The sequence below is a fragment of the Crocodylus porosus genome, unplaced genomic scaffold (genome assembly GCF_001723895.1).
Source record: "Crocodylus porosus isolate Cpor-Errol unplaced genomic scaffold, CroPor_comp1, whole genome shotgun sequence".
In the NCBI taxonomy this organism is placed as follows: domain Eukaryota; kingdom Metazoa; phylum Chordata; order Crocodylia; family Crocodylidae; genus Crocodylus; species Crocodylus porosus.
The window spans coordinates 37,886,435-37,901,872 of record NW_017728906.1 but is presented as its reverse complement, the minus strand read 5'-3'; the positions used below and the strand labels follow the sequence as shown (position 1 = coordinate 37,901,872).

The 15,438-nt window shown below is 40.8% G+C and overlaps 1 protein-coding gene across 3 annotated transcripts in view; it reads right to left on the bottom strand.

Annotated features, from left to right (window-relative positions):
* Positions 1–15,438, bottom strand: part of DOPEY2 (dopey family member 2) — a 90,801-nt gene that overhangs the window by 73,692 nt on the left and 1,671 nt on the right. For all 3 annotated transcript variants that reach the window (XM_019528906.1, XM_019528908.1, XM_019528907.1), the window contains exon 2: positions 12,716–12,891. In XM_019528906.1, coding sequence (XP_019384451.1) covers positions 12,716–12,853 — 138 coding nt within the window. In that variant the 5' untranslated portion in view covers positions 12,854–12,891. The remainder of the gene's footprint in view (positions 1–12,715; positions 12,892–15,438) is intronic.

The window sequence follows — 15,438 nt, the reverse complement described above, 5'->3', positions numbered from 1 at the left end:
GGGATCTTTAAGAAGAGGCTTGATGACTACCTGGCTGGACTCATTTGAGTCCAGTCTTTTCTCCCGCCCAGGCGGGGGGTCAGACTTGAAGATCTACAAGATCCCTTTTGACCCTACTTCTATGATTCTATGACTTGTACACATCCAGCTTTTCTAAACAGTCCCTAACCTCTTTTTTGCCACTCTTGGCTGCTCCTCTTCTTGCCAAACTGCTGCCAGGTCCAGTAGTCTGGGAGCTACCCTGCCTATGAAGACTGAGGTAAAAAAGGCCATTGAATACTTCAGCTTTTTCCACATCCTTTGTCACCAGGCTGCCTCCCCCATTCAATAAGGGACCCCACACATTCCCTGATCTTCCTCTTGTTGCTGACATACTTGTTGAAACCCTTCTTGTTACTCTTCATGATCCTTGCCAGCTGCAACTTCAATTGCACTTTGGCCGTCCTAATTTCATCCCAGCATGTCCGAGCAATATATTCCTTCCTAGTCATTTGTCCAAATTTCTACTTCTTAGAGGCTTCCTTTTGTGTTTCAGCTCATTGATGAGTTCCTTGCTAAGCCATGCTGATCTGCTGTCATACTTGCTAGCCTTCCTGTGTATCAAGATGGTTCATTCCCGTGTCCTCCATAAGGTTTTTTGGAAGTACAGTTGGCTCTCTTGGACTCCATCCCTCATGCTGGCTTCCCACGGGATCCTACCCAGTAGTTCCCTGAGCCAAAGTCTGCTTTTCTGAAGTCCAGGGTCCTTATTCTACTGCTCTCCTTTCTTCCTTTCCTCAGGATTCTGAACTCAATCATCTGGAGGGCCACTGCTGCCCAAATTGCCATGCACTACTACAATCCGCACCAATTCTCTCCTATTTGTGAGTAGCATGTTAAGAAGAGCATGGTCCCTTGTTCAACTTTCCAGCACTTCCACCAGGAAGTTGTCCCGAACACTCCCCAAACACTTACTGGATTGCTTGTGCACTGCTGTATTGCCCTTCCAGCAGATGTCAGGGTGATGGAAGTCCCTCATGAAAACCAGGGCTTGTGATCAAGAAACTTGCACTAGCTGTTTGAAATAAGGGCTCATTCACCCCATCCTCCTGGTCTGGTGGTCTACAGCATATACCTACCATGACATCACCCTCGTTGCTCTATCTTCTGACCCTAGCCTAGAGACTTTCAACAAGCCTGTCTCCAGTTTCATACTGGAGCTCTGAGCAATCAATTTAAACCTTTTACTAGAAAAAAAAGTGTTCTAATGCTTGGAATAATTCTACAGGAGACTTTTTCTTTTTTTTTCTTGCTACTCAATGAGAAACTAATGATTCCCAAAAATATTTGAACTACTACTGGCTTTTAAAATCTATAAGACTTATGTTCTTTCCTAATTTCTAAAACTATATACATTTTGCTTTGAATCTATTTTCTGTTTTACCTTATTTTCAACATTTTAATTTAGTTCTGCCTTCTAAATCTCCTTCTTGGGCTCAGAAAATGAATCAGAATCCCATAATGATTACTAGAGAACAGGTTTCTTTGATAATATATTTTATTGGACTAACTATATAATCAGCATGGCTACAATACTCCTGCCCCACTGTTACTATTGTTGACAGTAAAAGGCCATTCTACACATGAAATCCAATTTACTTAGAACTGTTTAGCTTCTTAAATACAAGCATCATGAAGGTAAATGTTTTTCTTCTGCATCTGATGGGTGAAGGTTTTATAAGAGTAATTATTCCTCAGTGTTTCAAAATAACACCTTTTCTCAAGAACAAAAATAGCTTTCTCGTACAATTCTAAATTTAATTCTGAAAGAGAACATATATATACATCATTTGACAATAGCGCCACAGGTCAGTCTGACCAATTCTTGCTTAAACTTAAGTACCAAGTAGAAAATCAATTATTTATGTCTCTGTTTGTTCCCAGGATTTTAGTTATGTAAGGTAGAACATCCACTTCAATTTAAACTATCAGCTGTAAGTAAGAGTTATTAACTTTCTTGCTTGTAACAACAATGGTAAATTTAAGGCTTGAAATTAGAGCTTTGGATTCAATAGTCATTGAGAAACAAGTACTAGAAAAAAATGTACAAAAAATAAAACAATTATTTCTCTTGTTTCAACAAAGAGTGGGGAAACAAACAACTGGAATTTAAGAACAAGACTTTCATAAACTATTTTGTCCAGCAAGAGCAAGCACACTATCATTACAGGTAATTAAACCATAGTTCAGCCTACTGCATTCAAGTTCTGGGCGTGGTGCTGTTTTATTGTAATAATAATGTACTTCCTGATTCAGTTAAAGGGGAACCTTTAATTGCTATTTTCTCACAGTTTTCTTAAGTATTTTCTTCACTAATGGAAGAGGGGGGAATAAAAAAAGTTCTTAAAAGTTAATTCCTACCGATTGCCAGATTGTGTGTAGTTGTCAAGTGGATTTGGAGGATGAATTAATGACTATGAAAGAGCTCTCTCAATGAAGCAACAGTGGAATCCTTCTGGCAGAAAGTTCCTCGTGTCTGCAAGGTACTTACATCCTTGTGATACTCTTACTTTTCCATAACATATATTCCTCTGGTAATAACAGGACTTACTCATCATAGAGGTTTTTAATGAGATTTGCAAATGAGCAGTCTACAAGTTTCACTATGCAGGAGTCAGGAATTACTTATTACAGTGACCTTAGAACAGATTCTCAAATGGGGTGCCACAGCCTGGGGTGCCACTTCAAAGTATTAGGCACAATATCAGCACTGTTAGGGATACAAATACCTACACAAGATTCATAATATAAATCTAGAAATTTCAAATAGGAATCTGACCATCTGCAGTCTGAGTTCTTTGCAATACAAGAATTTAATTATTTTTGTGCAATAAAAAACCAAGTGAAACTAATTTTTAAATGAGGTGCCAATGCATTCTGAAACATTATGAAGGGTTGTCTTCAGTCTAAAAAGGTTGAGAACCACTGCCTTACCACTCATATTTACAACTTTTCCCAATCACTTCAAAACTGAGGTGGTAAGAAACCTTATATTTGGGAGAACTGATTAATTTAAAACTTTGTGGTTAGAATAAAAATCCTTCTTATTAGAAGCATACATCAATTTCTTAAACTATACCCGAGTTTATTTAACAGATTTTTCCATTCTGCATATATAAAACAGCAAAATACAGAACTGTCTAGCTATAGGCTGCCTTATTGCTGTGTTGCAAGTGTGATCAAGATGCTTTTCATTATTTATGCTGCTTGAACCCTTATATCAGTATAGCTGGAGTAGCTCAAACATTGTGAATCTGGTTGGCTTAGATGGCAAAACTTAAAAATGATATTTACTAGGGGTGTTATATTCACCTGGTCCCCCAAGCCATATCTGGACTGTGGGACTCCTTGTAAGCCAGATCCACATGTGGTGTCAGTGGTTGGGGGGAAAGCATCAGCAGAGAGACTTAATGAAACTTAATGAGCCCCAACTGGGGCTCTATACTCTGGATTTTGGCAGTGGGCTCTGCAGATCCCATCCCTGAACTCTCAGCCCCTCTGGCTGCTAGGCTTCAATTTGAACTGAGGCCTTCAGGAAGATTCATTACTATCAGTCACCGTCCTGTCCCAGAATCCCATGCCGGACCACTATAAAGAAACTTAAAATGTGTAAAACAAAGACGATTTGAAAATGCCACCTGCCCAAGAAAACAAAGTTTGCTTAAAAGAACCACATGAGAAGGATTCTTTACAGGTCTTATAACACATCACAAACAGCTCTGAAAAGCAACAGATGCAAAAGACTAGTTCCAATGCCAACAAAGCAAAGTACCACTGGTCAGAAAGGGAAAGAACTAGCCGTACAGGCTGTACACATTCTCAACAACCAGCCTATTAAGGGAACATATTTGTAATCAGAGTCATAACCAGGCATTTTGGTGCCTATTACAGGTTATGTGCAGAGCATCGTCCCTATGTGCCATTATGTATTATGTCTATTTGATGTGCCACCCCATCCCCAGGTGAAAGCACCACCTTGCTATGGTACTCTTGGTAACGCCCATATTTCAAAAGGAAAACATACAGGTTTTCAAAATGTAACAACTGTATCCATGAAACAAACACTGAACTATCCAGAGGCATAGGGCAAAAAATAGTTTACAAGTAATTGGCCCACATTACATTCAACCTCAAAATTTTTTGAAGCACTTAAAGCTAAGACGAATCAGTGAAAAACTTTTATTTTCCATTAGCTGTCAGATAAAGAAAAGCCTCCAGGAGGCCTTACTTTAAAAACAAAACAAAAGCCATCTGATAAATCAAACATGCCACCTACTGAGAATCTTTCTTTGTAACCTCATGTTATGTCCAAGTATAAGAATGAGGTGCATACTACTTGTTCAGGCCAACTGCTGCTGTTATCTTTGTACAGCAATGACACCATTGTAAATAATACACATGATTTCTAGAGCGAGTTGTCTTTAAAACTGGTAATAACTGCTTTCATCTAGATCTACAGGTATACCCACCCTCTCCCCTGCTTTGTTTGGAAACAGTATATCACCCTCTTCTGTGTTGGCAAATTAATAGTGTAAAAACTAAAGACAGAAAGGCACTTTTAACAGAAAATGTTTGATTTCCCTAGATTTTGTGGGGGCTGTTTAATTCTGTATTTTCCGCTATTATGCCATTCACCCTGAGAAACACAAATGATTTAAAGTCTGCATATTGTATTTCTTACTTCACAGCTGGGGTAATGCACTTCACATTAGAAATGACATTTTGGCTAAGAACACAGGACTCTCCCTTTATTGACTATCCTGAACATGCGGAACTAGCTCGTTTCCAGTCCAATCCTCCCACCCCCCTTAGCTGTTATCAGCAATGACTGCAGAACCGTTACCCCATCCTGTCATTAGCACAAGATGGCAAAGTCAGCAATAAAACAATGCCATTTTTGCTATTAAAAAGGATTACAAAGTGCTGCAACAGCAGTCCACAATGAACATTTTAAACCCAGGCATTCATCTCAATAAGAGCAGAACAATTTTTTCCAAACAGTTCAACCACACAGGTTTGCATATAAACAATTAAAATGCTATTAGAAGCTGTACTCAAGAACAGTAATGAGAGAAGATCCTTATTTCTAGAAACACACAGTGGATCAGAAAGGCTGTTAAAAGCCTAAAGAATGGCTTAAGGTAAAAAATGATTGTTACATATAAATATCTCTTTATAAAGAGATCCATATACTTTGGATATGAAATTCATCAACATTATAAACTGCACTACAAACTATAAATCTGATAAAAATACAGTATTTTTGTACACTGGGCAGGTCTAAAAGTCGCCATATGGTGATGTTGTTACTGCGTTGTGCTTTAGCACCTCCTTTTGGAAGTACTAAAGCACAGCACAGTAACCACCTACATGCACAGTTAGTTTTTGCAGCTACTTTGCTATAGCAGTGCATTAAAAGAGGGGAGCACATCATTATGGTGAAGTAGCTGCTGGTCACGTGTAGTCCCATGTCACTTTACGTCACCATAGCCACTACAGTGACATAGTGCATTCTTACAGCAACATAGGGTGATGTGTAGACGTGGCCACTGAACTGTATTCTCAATTCTTGTCACACTTTGCACTTGAAGTATTGGAAATAGCTATGCCATGAAGATCAGTGCATCGCACTGAAAAATCCAGTTAAACATCTGAAAAAGAGATCAAGTGATAAATAACCAAACAAAAATGTAAACAACTTCCAAACAAAGATCTTGTTTTCAACCTAGTGGGCCTCATGACTGAACTAGAATCTCTCCCGTGGTCATCACATGAAACATAAGAAAACGTTTTAAAACAATGATTAAAGCCAATACTTAAGCTTTAAGATGGTCAATATCTGAAACAGATCTGTTCATAAACTTAAAAAATACTTTCTACAGAGGTGTTTAAGGAAATTAAAAAATGTGAACATAACACATGTGGATAATAACGTACTAATTTCAACAGACTAAGCTTTTGTGAGAAAAAAATGATTAACTTCTCTGGTGTTCTAACAAGAATACTCAACACTAAGGGCATCCATACTCATGCAGCGAGGCTGCTCCAATGTGCTGTAATTACAGCCTGTTAGGGCAGACTCAGTTAATTGAGTCTGCTGGAGCTTGGTAATTACTGCACTCCAGCAGACTCCAGCAGCATCATGTTTATCAGCATCCTTGTGCTTAAAAAAGGTGGCAGGGGTGCTTTAACTAAGTTCATTCGATGAGCTCTAGTTAAAGCATACCCATCACCATTTTTCAGCACAGGGATACTGATATACGTGACACTGCGAGCGCTTTAGTTAGCCACCCCCCCATCACAGCACATGTATGAACAGCCTAAGTAAGGGAATGTTCCCTTCCAAATCTGCAAAATATTTTAACCCCATTCCTGCTTTCACCTGTTTTCAGGAAGCAAAAGATTAAAACAATCAGAAGTCTAATCGGAGGCACTGATGCTATTAGGAACCCAGGGGACAAGAAGGAGATTGCAAAGTGTCATGCTTCATTTGCTTGTTAAATAAGCAGCGAGAGAAGGAGGCACTGGAGCTACTCTTGGTGGGAAGGGTGACAAATCCAGCTGATAGCGGAGGAAAGTTCTATAGCACTCTACCCCTCTTGCTCGATAGAAACCAAGAACCTGTAAAGGTAAGAACTGGAGACTTGCTTTTTCCCCCCTCTCAACTTTATTAACAAGAGACTCCTACACATTTCTAAATACAAAAACAAGTGGAGATTCCGGTGAAGTTGAATGGCACAATGCTAATACGGAACAGATTAATTAGCTTCTGCAGCTCAATACTACAAAGTATTAGTGAAGCCAGGCTGCAAAGACTAGATAAAAGTATCAGGGGTGTTGGTTATAGTTGCACTGGTTTAAGGAGGTAGGCAGACAAGGTTCTCTGGGTAAATGTGCTGCAGTCCAAAAAAAAAAAAAAATCCTTGCAAATCACTTACCATAGGACATACCATCCTTCCCTGGGACCTATATGGAAAATCCTCAAACAATTGCAACCTGTACTAGAAAAAGACCCAATTCTTAAAGAGATCTTTCCAGAAGTACCCATCCTAGCCTTTAAAAAAGTACTGAACCTCTCCAACCTCATCACTAGAAGCAAAATATCTATAGCCCAAAGCACACCAACTGGATCCAGACCATGCCAGGACAAGAACTGTAAAGCCTGTTAACACATCTCCACCACCCCCACAATAACTACTCCCCACAACAGAACCACCAGCATTCCTGGATCTTACACCTGCACCTCCTGAAATGCACTGGGGTGCACTGATATTTTTGGGGCTGATACTGATAGCCAATATTTAAGGAGACATATCAGCCGATACCGATCCAATTTATGATACAGTTGCCACCAGCTGGTAAGTCCAGTGTGGTGGAAGCAGAGGGAAAGGGTGAGTGTGTGTGTGCGGGCAGGTGGAGATCAACACTCCCCATGGTGAGGGAAGGGTCAGGGGCTGCCTAGGCAGGGTGGGATGGGGGTGGAGCTGCATCTCGTGGTGCGGGGGAAGAAAAGGGAGGCAGCTGCTGGGCTGTGGTCCTCACTGCCTGAGCGCTGTGCTAAGGCTGCACACAGCACATGCATTTATTGGCCAAATTACTGGCCCCATCCAGCCGATATCCGATACAGCCAGTTTTCTTTATATTGGTACCAACCCAATATCGAACTGATGTATTGGTGCACCTCTAGAAATGTAATATATCTTATCCAGTGCACTGAATGCCCTGATGGAAACTATGTAGCAGAAACCAAACAACAACTGTGCACCAGAATGAAAACACAATGAAAATCTATCAAAGACAAAAATACCCAACTACCTGTGGGTGCACACTTCTCACAAGATAACCACTCTCTCTCCAATCTCTCAGTTCTATTCCTCAAAGGGAATTTACAAGACACTTTTCACAGATGAGCCTATGAACTTTATTTCATAAAACTACTGGATACAAAAAGTCATGGACTAAATATAGTCTAGATTTAGGGCACATTATAACTTGCCTGCCATCTGGTAAGCTCAGGTACCCTCTCTACCAGCTACATTCTATCACAGGTCAACATTCCTCTCTTTTATGTCCATCCCCACCACCACCTACCTGTCTCATTAACTTCCATTGCTTCTGATTTCCCTGCCAGGCATCTGCTTTTCACAGACCTGCATTTTGTATGTTGGCTTAAGCTTCTATTCCACCCAAGAGAGTACACAAACATCAGCAGGCTCTTCCTATTCCTGAAGAAGGTTGTTTGTGGTTTTTGCAACTATTTAGTTGGTCTAATAAAAGATATCACATTTACCAAAGAACCTTGTCATACTTTTATCAAGACATTTACATATATAAGATGATCCAGAGTTACACGATAAAAATGTAAAAGGGGTATAAACTTCTATGTTTCTCATACACACTTCATTGCTCTCCTTCATCCTCTCTCCTATGTATGAAAGATCTTCCTCAGCTCATCTGCAAAGCTCTCCCATAGTTTTCAAATTCAAGCTCCAACTACAACCCATCTTCACATGATGTCTGTAAGAGAGCCAATGTTTGGGAGGTGAGATAACTTTTACTGGACCAGCTTATGTAGCTGCAAGAGATTAGACAACCTTTTGGGCTTCACATGCCCTTCAGCTGGTTATAAGCTTTTTATCTCTTCTAAGCTGCTACAAAAAAAGCTACAACCTCATCTGACAAACTTTGCTTCCCTCATATACCTTGACAATCACAGCTACAACAGCACCACACCACGTTGCTGGCAATAAACTTCTCAGGTGCCTCTCATAGTTGCTGAGTGCAATATGGCAGTTTTCAAGTCCATTTTTACAAACTGGATAGTATTTGTTGCTCTCCTCCCCACCACCTGCTATTTGTTCATAACTTGCCTTCAGATAGAGTGTAAAATCCTATAGGTGGGAACCGCACTATGCTGGGACTGTACCGCACACCCTGAGGTCAATCCTGGAACTAAATAATAATTAATAGTTATGTTTTCAGGCATAAGACAGCTGCCTATTGCTTAGCTTAAGAGAAAATTTATCAGCAAGCTATTCTGTCATTCCTCCCCCCCACACATTGTTTATCTCCCTTCTACTGGATATGCAACTGGATAAACAAAATGGTGTGATCTGTAAAAGCAATTCTAAAACTGCATATGGGCTGACGTAACAGATAAGAGTTTTGTTTGATTTCCACTATGCTGCTTTTGTCAGTCACATACCTCAAAAAGAGTTTTCAGCCAGTAGATGTCAGCTGGCTAAAATGAGTGAAGTCTAGCCCAAGGTAAAAGATCAGAGCTTACACCCTTCCACATGCAAGGGTCTCCTCTTAGTTAAATATGAGAACTGGGATTGAGCCAGGGAACTCTATGAAAGCCCTTGGTTCTCCCCACAACTTTAAAACACTTCACACACAAAGGACTAGTGAAAAATTATGTGGATTTGCCAGGACTGCAAGGGTAGAAAATGATAATACATAACTCAGAGTATCTACCTTCTCTTGTCTGAAAAGCAGAGCACAATACAGATAGTTTATAAACCTACTAATTTATTTTTCCACATTAGTGCAGCAAAAACAAGTGATACTTCTTAGAAAGAAGTGCCATTTTTAATGGGTGCAGGAAGGTGTTATTTTAAGTCATTCTCCACTCCCATGTGTTTTCAGAAAGAGCTTTGCATTATGAGAGAGGCATGCAGAAACCCTGCTTGCTGCTTTACAAAATTAAATCAGAAATAGAAGATAGATCCATATGGAAAAGAAAAAAATATATTTTGTTAAGTTTAAGAAAGTAATTCTGAAGTTATAAAAGTTTGGGGATAGTGTCTAAAATCGACAAATTTGTTAACTAAGTTTCATGTTTTCTTCAACCTTCAAACTATACATAAAATTAATAGATTCACAGAAGTTAAGGGCTGGAAGCGACCTCATGAAATCATTAGGTCCAGCTCCACTGCACTTGGGCAGGAAAGACTGCTGGGGTCAGATGATCCCAGCAAGGTGCAAGCTATATGCTGATGATCTCCCCTGATGAGTTTGTAGGCAGCCACCACGTCCCCCCTCAGCCTCCTCTTGTTGAGGCTGAACAGGTTCAGGTCCCTCAGTCTCTCCTCGTAGGGTCTGCTCTGCTGCCCTCTCACCAAACACGCGGCCCTCCTCTGAACTCTCTCCAGGCTGGCCACATCCTTTTTACAGTGTGGTGCCCAGTACTGGACGTGGTAGTCTAATTGCGGCCTGACCAATGTTGCATAGAGGGGGAGTATCACCTCTCTGGACTGGCTTGAGATGCATCTGTGGATGCATGACAAGGTATGGATGGCCTTGCTGGCTGTGGTCTGGCACTGGCGGCTTATATTTACTTGGAGTCAATAATGACTCCAAGATCCCTTTCCGCCGCTGTGCTTTCAAGAGGGGAAAGTCTAGGCCCCACTTATCTCCTGCTGCTTGGGGTCCAGGCCCACTCCCTGCCGCAGCAGTGGGGGGAAGGGAAGAGTGGACCCAGGCCCAATGCAGGGAAGGACTGGGCCCAAGGGTGGGGAGAAGCCGGGCTGCTGCAGTGGGGGGTTGGGAGGGAGCAGCGAGCCCAACCCAACCAGGTTGCAGTGGGGGGATGGGAGGAGCGGGCTTGGGGCCAATGGGGAGGAGCGGGCCCAGGCCTGACATGGGGAGGAGGCTCACTACTCCCTTCTCCCCACAGCTGCCATGTTGGGCTGGGCTGGGCTGTCCCGGTCTGCTGTTCTTTCCTGCCCCCCACGCCACTGCTGTGGCAGGCCAGCTTTTCCCCTGCCTCGGGCTTGCTCCCCATCCCCCTCCGCATGCTGGGTCCAGGCCCAGTCCTCCCCAGGCCCCACCATCACTGCTGACACCATGGGGCGCCTGCCCAGGGTTGGGGGAGGAGGCCCACTCCTTTCCTCTCCCAGGCACTGCCGCGGCCACGTCAGGCCAGGCCCGCTTCCCTCTCCCCACCCACCATGGCAGGTCAGCTTTTCCCAGCTTGGGCACACTCTGCCCTCCCCCCCAACATTGGGCCCAGGCCCACTCCCCTTCCCCCTCTACGTTACCTACAGGGAGCAGGGCGGGAGCCTTGCCCCACCTTCTGTCTGCTCTGTTCCTGCCACCTCCAGAGAGCTCCGTCCTGTGTCCCCACCATCATGGTGGTGGGCGGTCTTCTGTCAGAATGCTTCTTTGCACTCTGATTGGCTGTTTGTCAGCCAATCAGAGTGCAGATAACACGCTATGGACAGACCAATAGATTTAGGCTTTTATGATATTAGAACAGGCTGCCACCAAGTCCCCTCTAAGTCTTCCTTTCTCCAGGCTAAACAATCCTATGTATTTCAGCTTCTCCTTGTATGACCTGCTCTCCAGACATCTAATCATGCATGTCGACCTTTGAACTCGGGCCTCTTTCGGACCTCTCAAGCTTTGCCACATCCTTCCTGAAGTGTGGCACCCAGAACTGGACACAGTACTCTAGCTCTGGTCTCATCATGGGCATGTAGAGCAGGAGGATGACATCCTTAGTCTTGCTTGAGATGCATTGGTAGATGCATGCCAAATTTTTGCTTGCTTTGCCAGCTACGACATCGCATTGGTGGCTCATGTTCATTCTGTGGTCTATCACAACCCCCAGGTCTCTTTCAGTAGTGGCGTTGTAGCCTATAAGTGTGTTGCGGATTATTTCTACCCAGATGGAGCAATTTACATTTCTCCATGTTAAACATCTTCAGGTTTTAACCCACCCATCTTGCAAGCTGGTCCAGACCAAGTCTACATGTTGAAGGCCTTTTTGGTTCACTCTATCTACATGTTTTATCACTAAAGTACTCCTAGTGCTGACTCCAGTTATACAGACAAACCCCATACTTTGCTAGTACAACATATTCCAACCTCTGGTTCAACCCAGCTGAACAAAAAAAAAGTACTAACAAAAGCACAGGTTTAGCAGTTTAACATTTATGCTGGCAGCTTCCTCTAGCACAAACAAGTCAGTCAGAGATGGCACCTTATCCCAATGTTGGGTGATATAGCTATGCTGGCAAAAGCTAGTAGCACAGATATGGCCACCTGTAGTTATAGCTGCACAGGAACTGCTATAGGAAAAAAGGATATTGGGCCAAGAGTGAATCAGACACAGTTAAATGCTGAGTATAATTAAATATTATCAACATCGTGATCCTTAAGTAAAATTACATAAACTCTGACCACATGAAAGTAATAAAGCATAAGATTTCTTCTTTATACATGTTCATTAGCTACTACTAACTGAACTTGAGTAACAAGCTGTACATTTCTGTTCCCTGAGAGGCCTAAAAAACATAAGCTCTGCAAGGGAAGCAAGTGCCATCTGAAGTCAAAGTTGTGTCAGCGGTATTATGCCATTCTGCCAACCTAAAGGTCTTAATGAACCTTAAAAGATGGAATGTTCATTCTCTTTCCTTTGTGATCAGGTACATTTTACTTCCCATGCACTTCAGTTAAATACCTGAAAGATTTTTTGGATTATAGAATGCTTGGTGGCAGGATGGGGAGAAGGAAAGACACTACTTGTACAATATAACTGTTCTCCAAGTTATTCTCTGGGCTTCAACACTTTAAAGTGATTTTCAGTTGTCCAAGTCTCCAGTTGTTAACACAAAGGAATAACTGGCAGTATAAACTAACCAAATAAGAGCACCTCCAAAATACACAGTACCTTGTTGAGCTTTCCAAGCGAAGAGATGAGATCTGCCCATTCACTGGAAGATTCAAAGTTCCTCAAAGCTTTTTCAATTGCTGAAGAATAATTTCTGTATCTGTAATCACTAAACAACTCCTGCTCTTCCGGATCCATCTTGAATTCTCATAGCAAAGGCAAAACTGCCTGGTAAGCTAAAACAAACAGAGAGTTACTAAAAGATAACCTATATTTAAAATGTTGGTATAGTAAAAGAATTGCAAGGCTGTAATAAGTGTGCAGAAATATGCAAAAGGCCCCAGTAAGCAAGTATATTTTACAGGCATGACACCAATATTCTGCTGTCATTTGGTGCTTTTTCAGTCACACTTTCTTATTTTTAAGTTTTTGTCCCCCACATACCTGTATAGGTTTTTCATGTAGTTTAAAAAAAAAAAAAAAAGTAAATACAAAAAGATGCCTAAATAGGAAACCATACACAAAGTATGTTAAACTGGTAGAGAATGAGAGAAGAAGAGAAAAATAACTTTCCTAATATTTGATATATACTAATTTGTGTGGTTACACTGCTATGTTTACTATGAAAATAGGCCTTCATGCTAGTGCCATTCCAACAGCTGTGACAGAGAGACCCTTCTGAGTTCTGTTATTCCAGGTATCAGCATGGCAATTATTTACCTCATGAAAAAAGCTCAGTACTGAGCTGAGAATGCTTTAAAATGCTGCTGGTTGGATTCAGTTTTCCTTTTCTGCTTTATTTTTATGCCAGAAGGACACTGATGCATTATATTTCTTGTTTACAGCAAAAAACCCCCCTAAAGTTGTAATCTTCATATAAGTGAGTCTTTTGTCTCCCATATTCCAGATGACTATTCTTGCTACTGGCTACTATCTTTCTATGATAAATCATCGGTTAAATAAACCTTAATAGCTCTCTCAGCTCAGTAGCCAGCCATCATTTTCATAATGGAGATGATCTGTCCAGATAATTTGTAACACTGTAGTGTAACAGTAGTATATCCTGTCCATTTTCTTTCTTTCTTTCTTTTTTAAGGGAGTTCAGAGAGGTTGACTTGAACTTGAATATTTTCAATATCTTCCACATTGTGGTAGCATTGGAATGATGGTGTAGCTGTGATAGTCCAGAAAATATGAGTCAAGGATTTTTGTGGGTGATATCTTTTACTGGACCAACTGCATGGTTCACATAGACTTAGACAAGCTTTTGAATGCAGGGCATTCTTCATTAGCTCGGAGAAAAAAGCCAGAGCGGACTAGATCACCTTCAGCAATTCTTGTCTCTCAAATATTTTCACAGCTAGCTCATGAAGTCTCCCTACCTCATAAGAACAATTTGCTTCTTTTTAAAACATGATTAGTCAGAAAAAAATGACGCAAATGACAGTTTTAAAGCTACTCCTTTTATACGTTCAGAATCATAGCAACTTTTTTGACAGCATTAATTGCAGCAGTCTGGCAATAAAATAATAAACTAATTCTATTCTAGGTCATGTAGTAACACAGATGTCACGGTAATATGTTTCCTCAGAGGTATTTGTGATGCATAAACAGAAGGAATGGAATAATTAAGTTTTAGCCACAGTTTTCATCACTTCTGATAATGTGCAAATAAGAGTGAACACTTTGGCTTTTTCAAGACATTACCATTAGTCTAACTCAGTGATTCTCAACCTTGAAATCCTTGCAAGGATGCTGCAGGGTATCACACAATATCAACTCTGTTAGGCGTGCAAACATGATTCAAGATAAACCTAGAGATTTCAAATAGGAATCCATAGTGTTATAACCATTCTGAACTGTTGTGAGCTTTCTGAGTTCTTTGCAACAGAAAGACTTATTTATTCTGTAATCAAAACAGAGTGAAAAAAAGGCTGAGGGATACCTTGAGCCTTAAAAGGTTAAGAAGCAATGGATCATCTATAAGCTGACATTTCCCAATAAAACTATACCATCCCTTGACATACAACAACACTATTTTTAACCTCTACAAATAGTCTAAACTACTTTTGGCATGAAATCAGATATCATATGACCAAATTATAAATGGTTCCTAATAGGACCAATTTTCATGGAATCATAAAATAGATATAAAGATGCATCTATTTCTCAAAGTAGACACTTTGTAATTTATAATACACCCTCATACCTAATTTTTGGTAACACTTCAGAAAGTATTCTCATTACAGCATGGCAGGAAACAGGTTTCCTATCCTGAAGAAGGTCTGAAGGTTCAAAATATTTTGAAAGGTAAAAAAATAAATCAGCAGTTCACCCCCCACACTGAAAAATGTAGATTGGATCACTCAAATTGTTTTATTTCAATCATCTGATGTTTAAAATCTACATCCTAGACCCTCATTAAGACAATTAGAAATATTTTGAACAAAACATTAAAGAGGAGTGAATGAAATTGGAACTGCCTCTTTCATGCAAACATATAGTAAACTGGCATTTTCTCTCAGCCATATCTCTCTGAAACACCTATATACAGCATTGCTCCTGATACACAGTTGTGCATGATGCACAATTGTTAGTTTCAGATTAAGAACCAAGCGTTAAAGTTGAGGGCTGTAGCCCTTTATGTACAACAGGTGTCAATGAGTTTTGTTGCTAGAAATCAGCAAGTTTGAACATGCCTGGAATATTAGCAAATACTGTTTAATTACCTTTTACACTGAAGGAGAAATAGTACTGACTATAAGGCTTGTTTTCTTATGCAT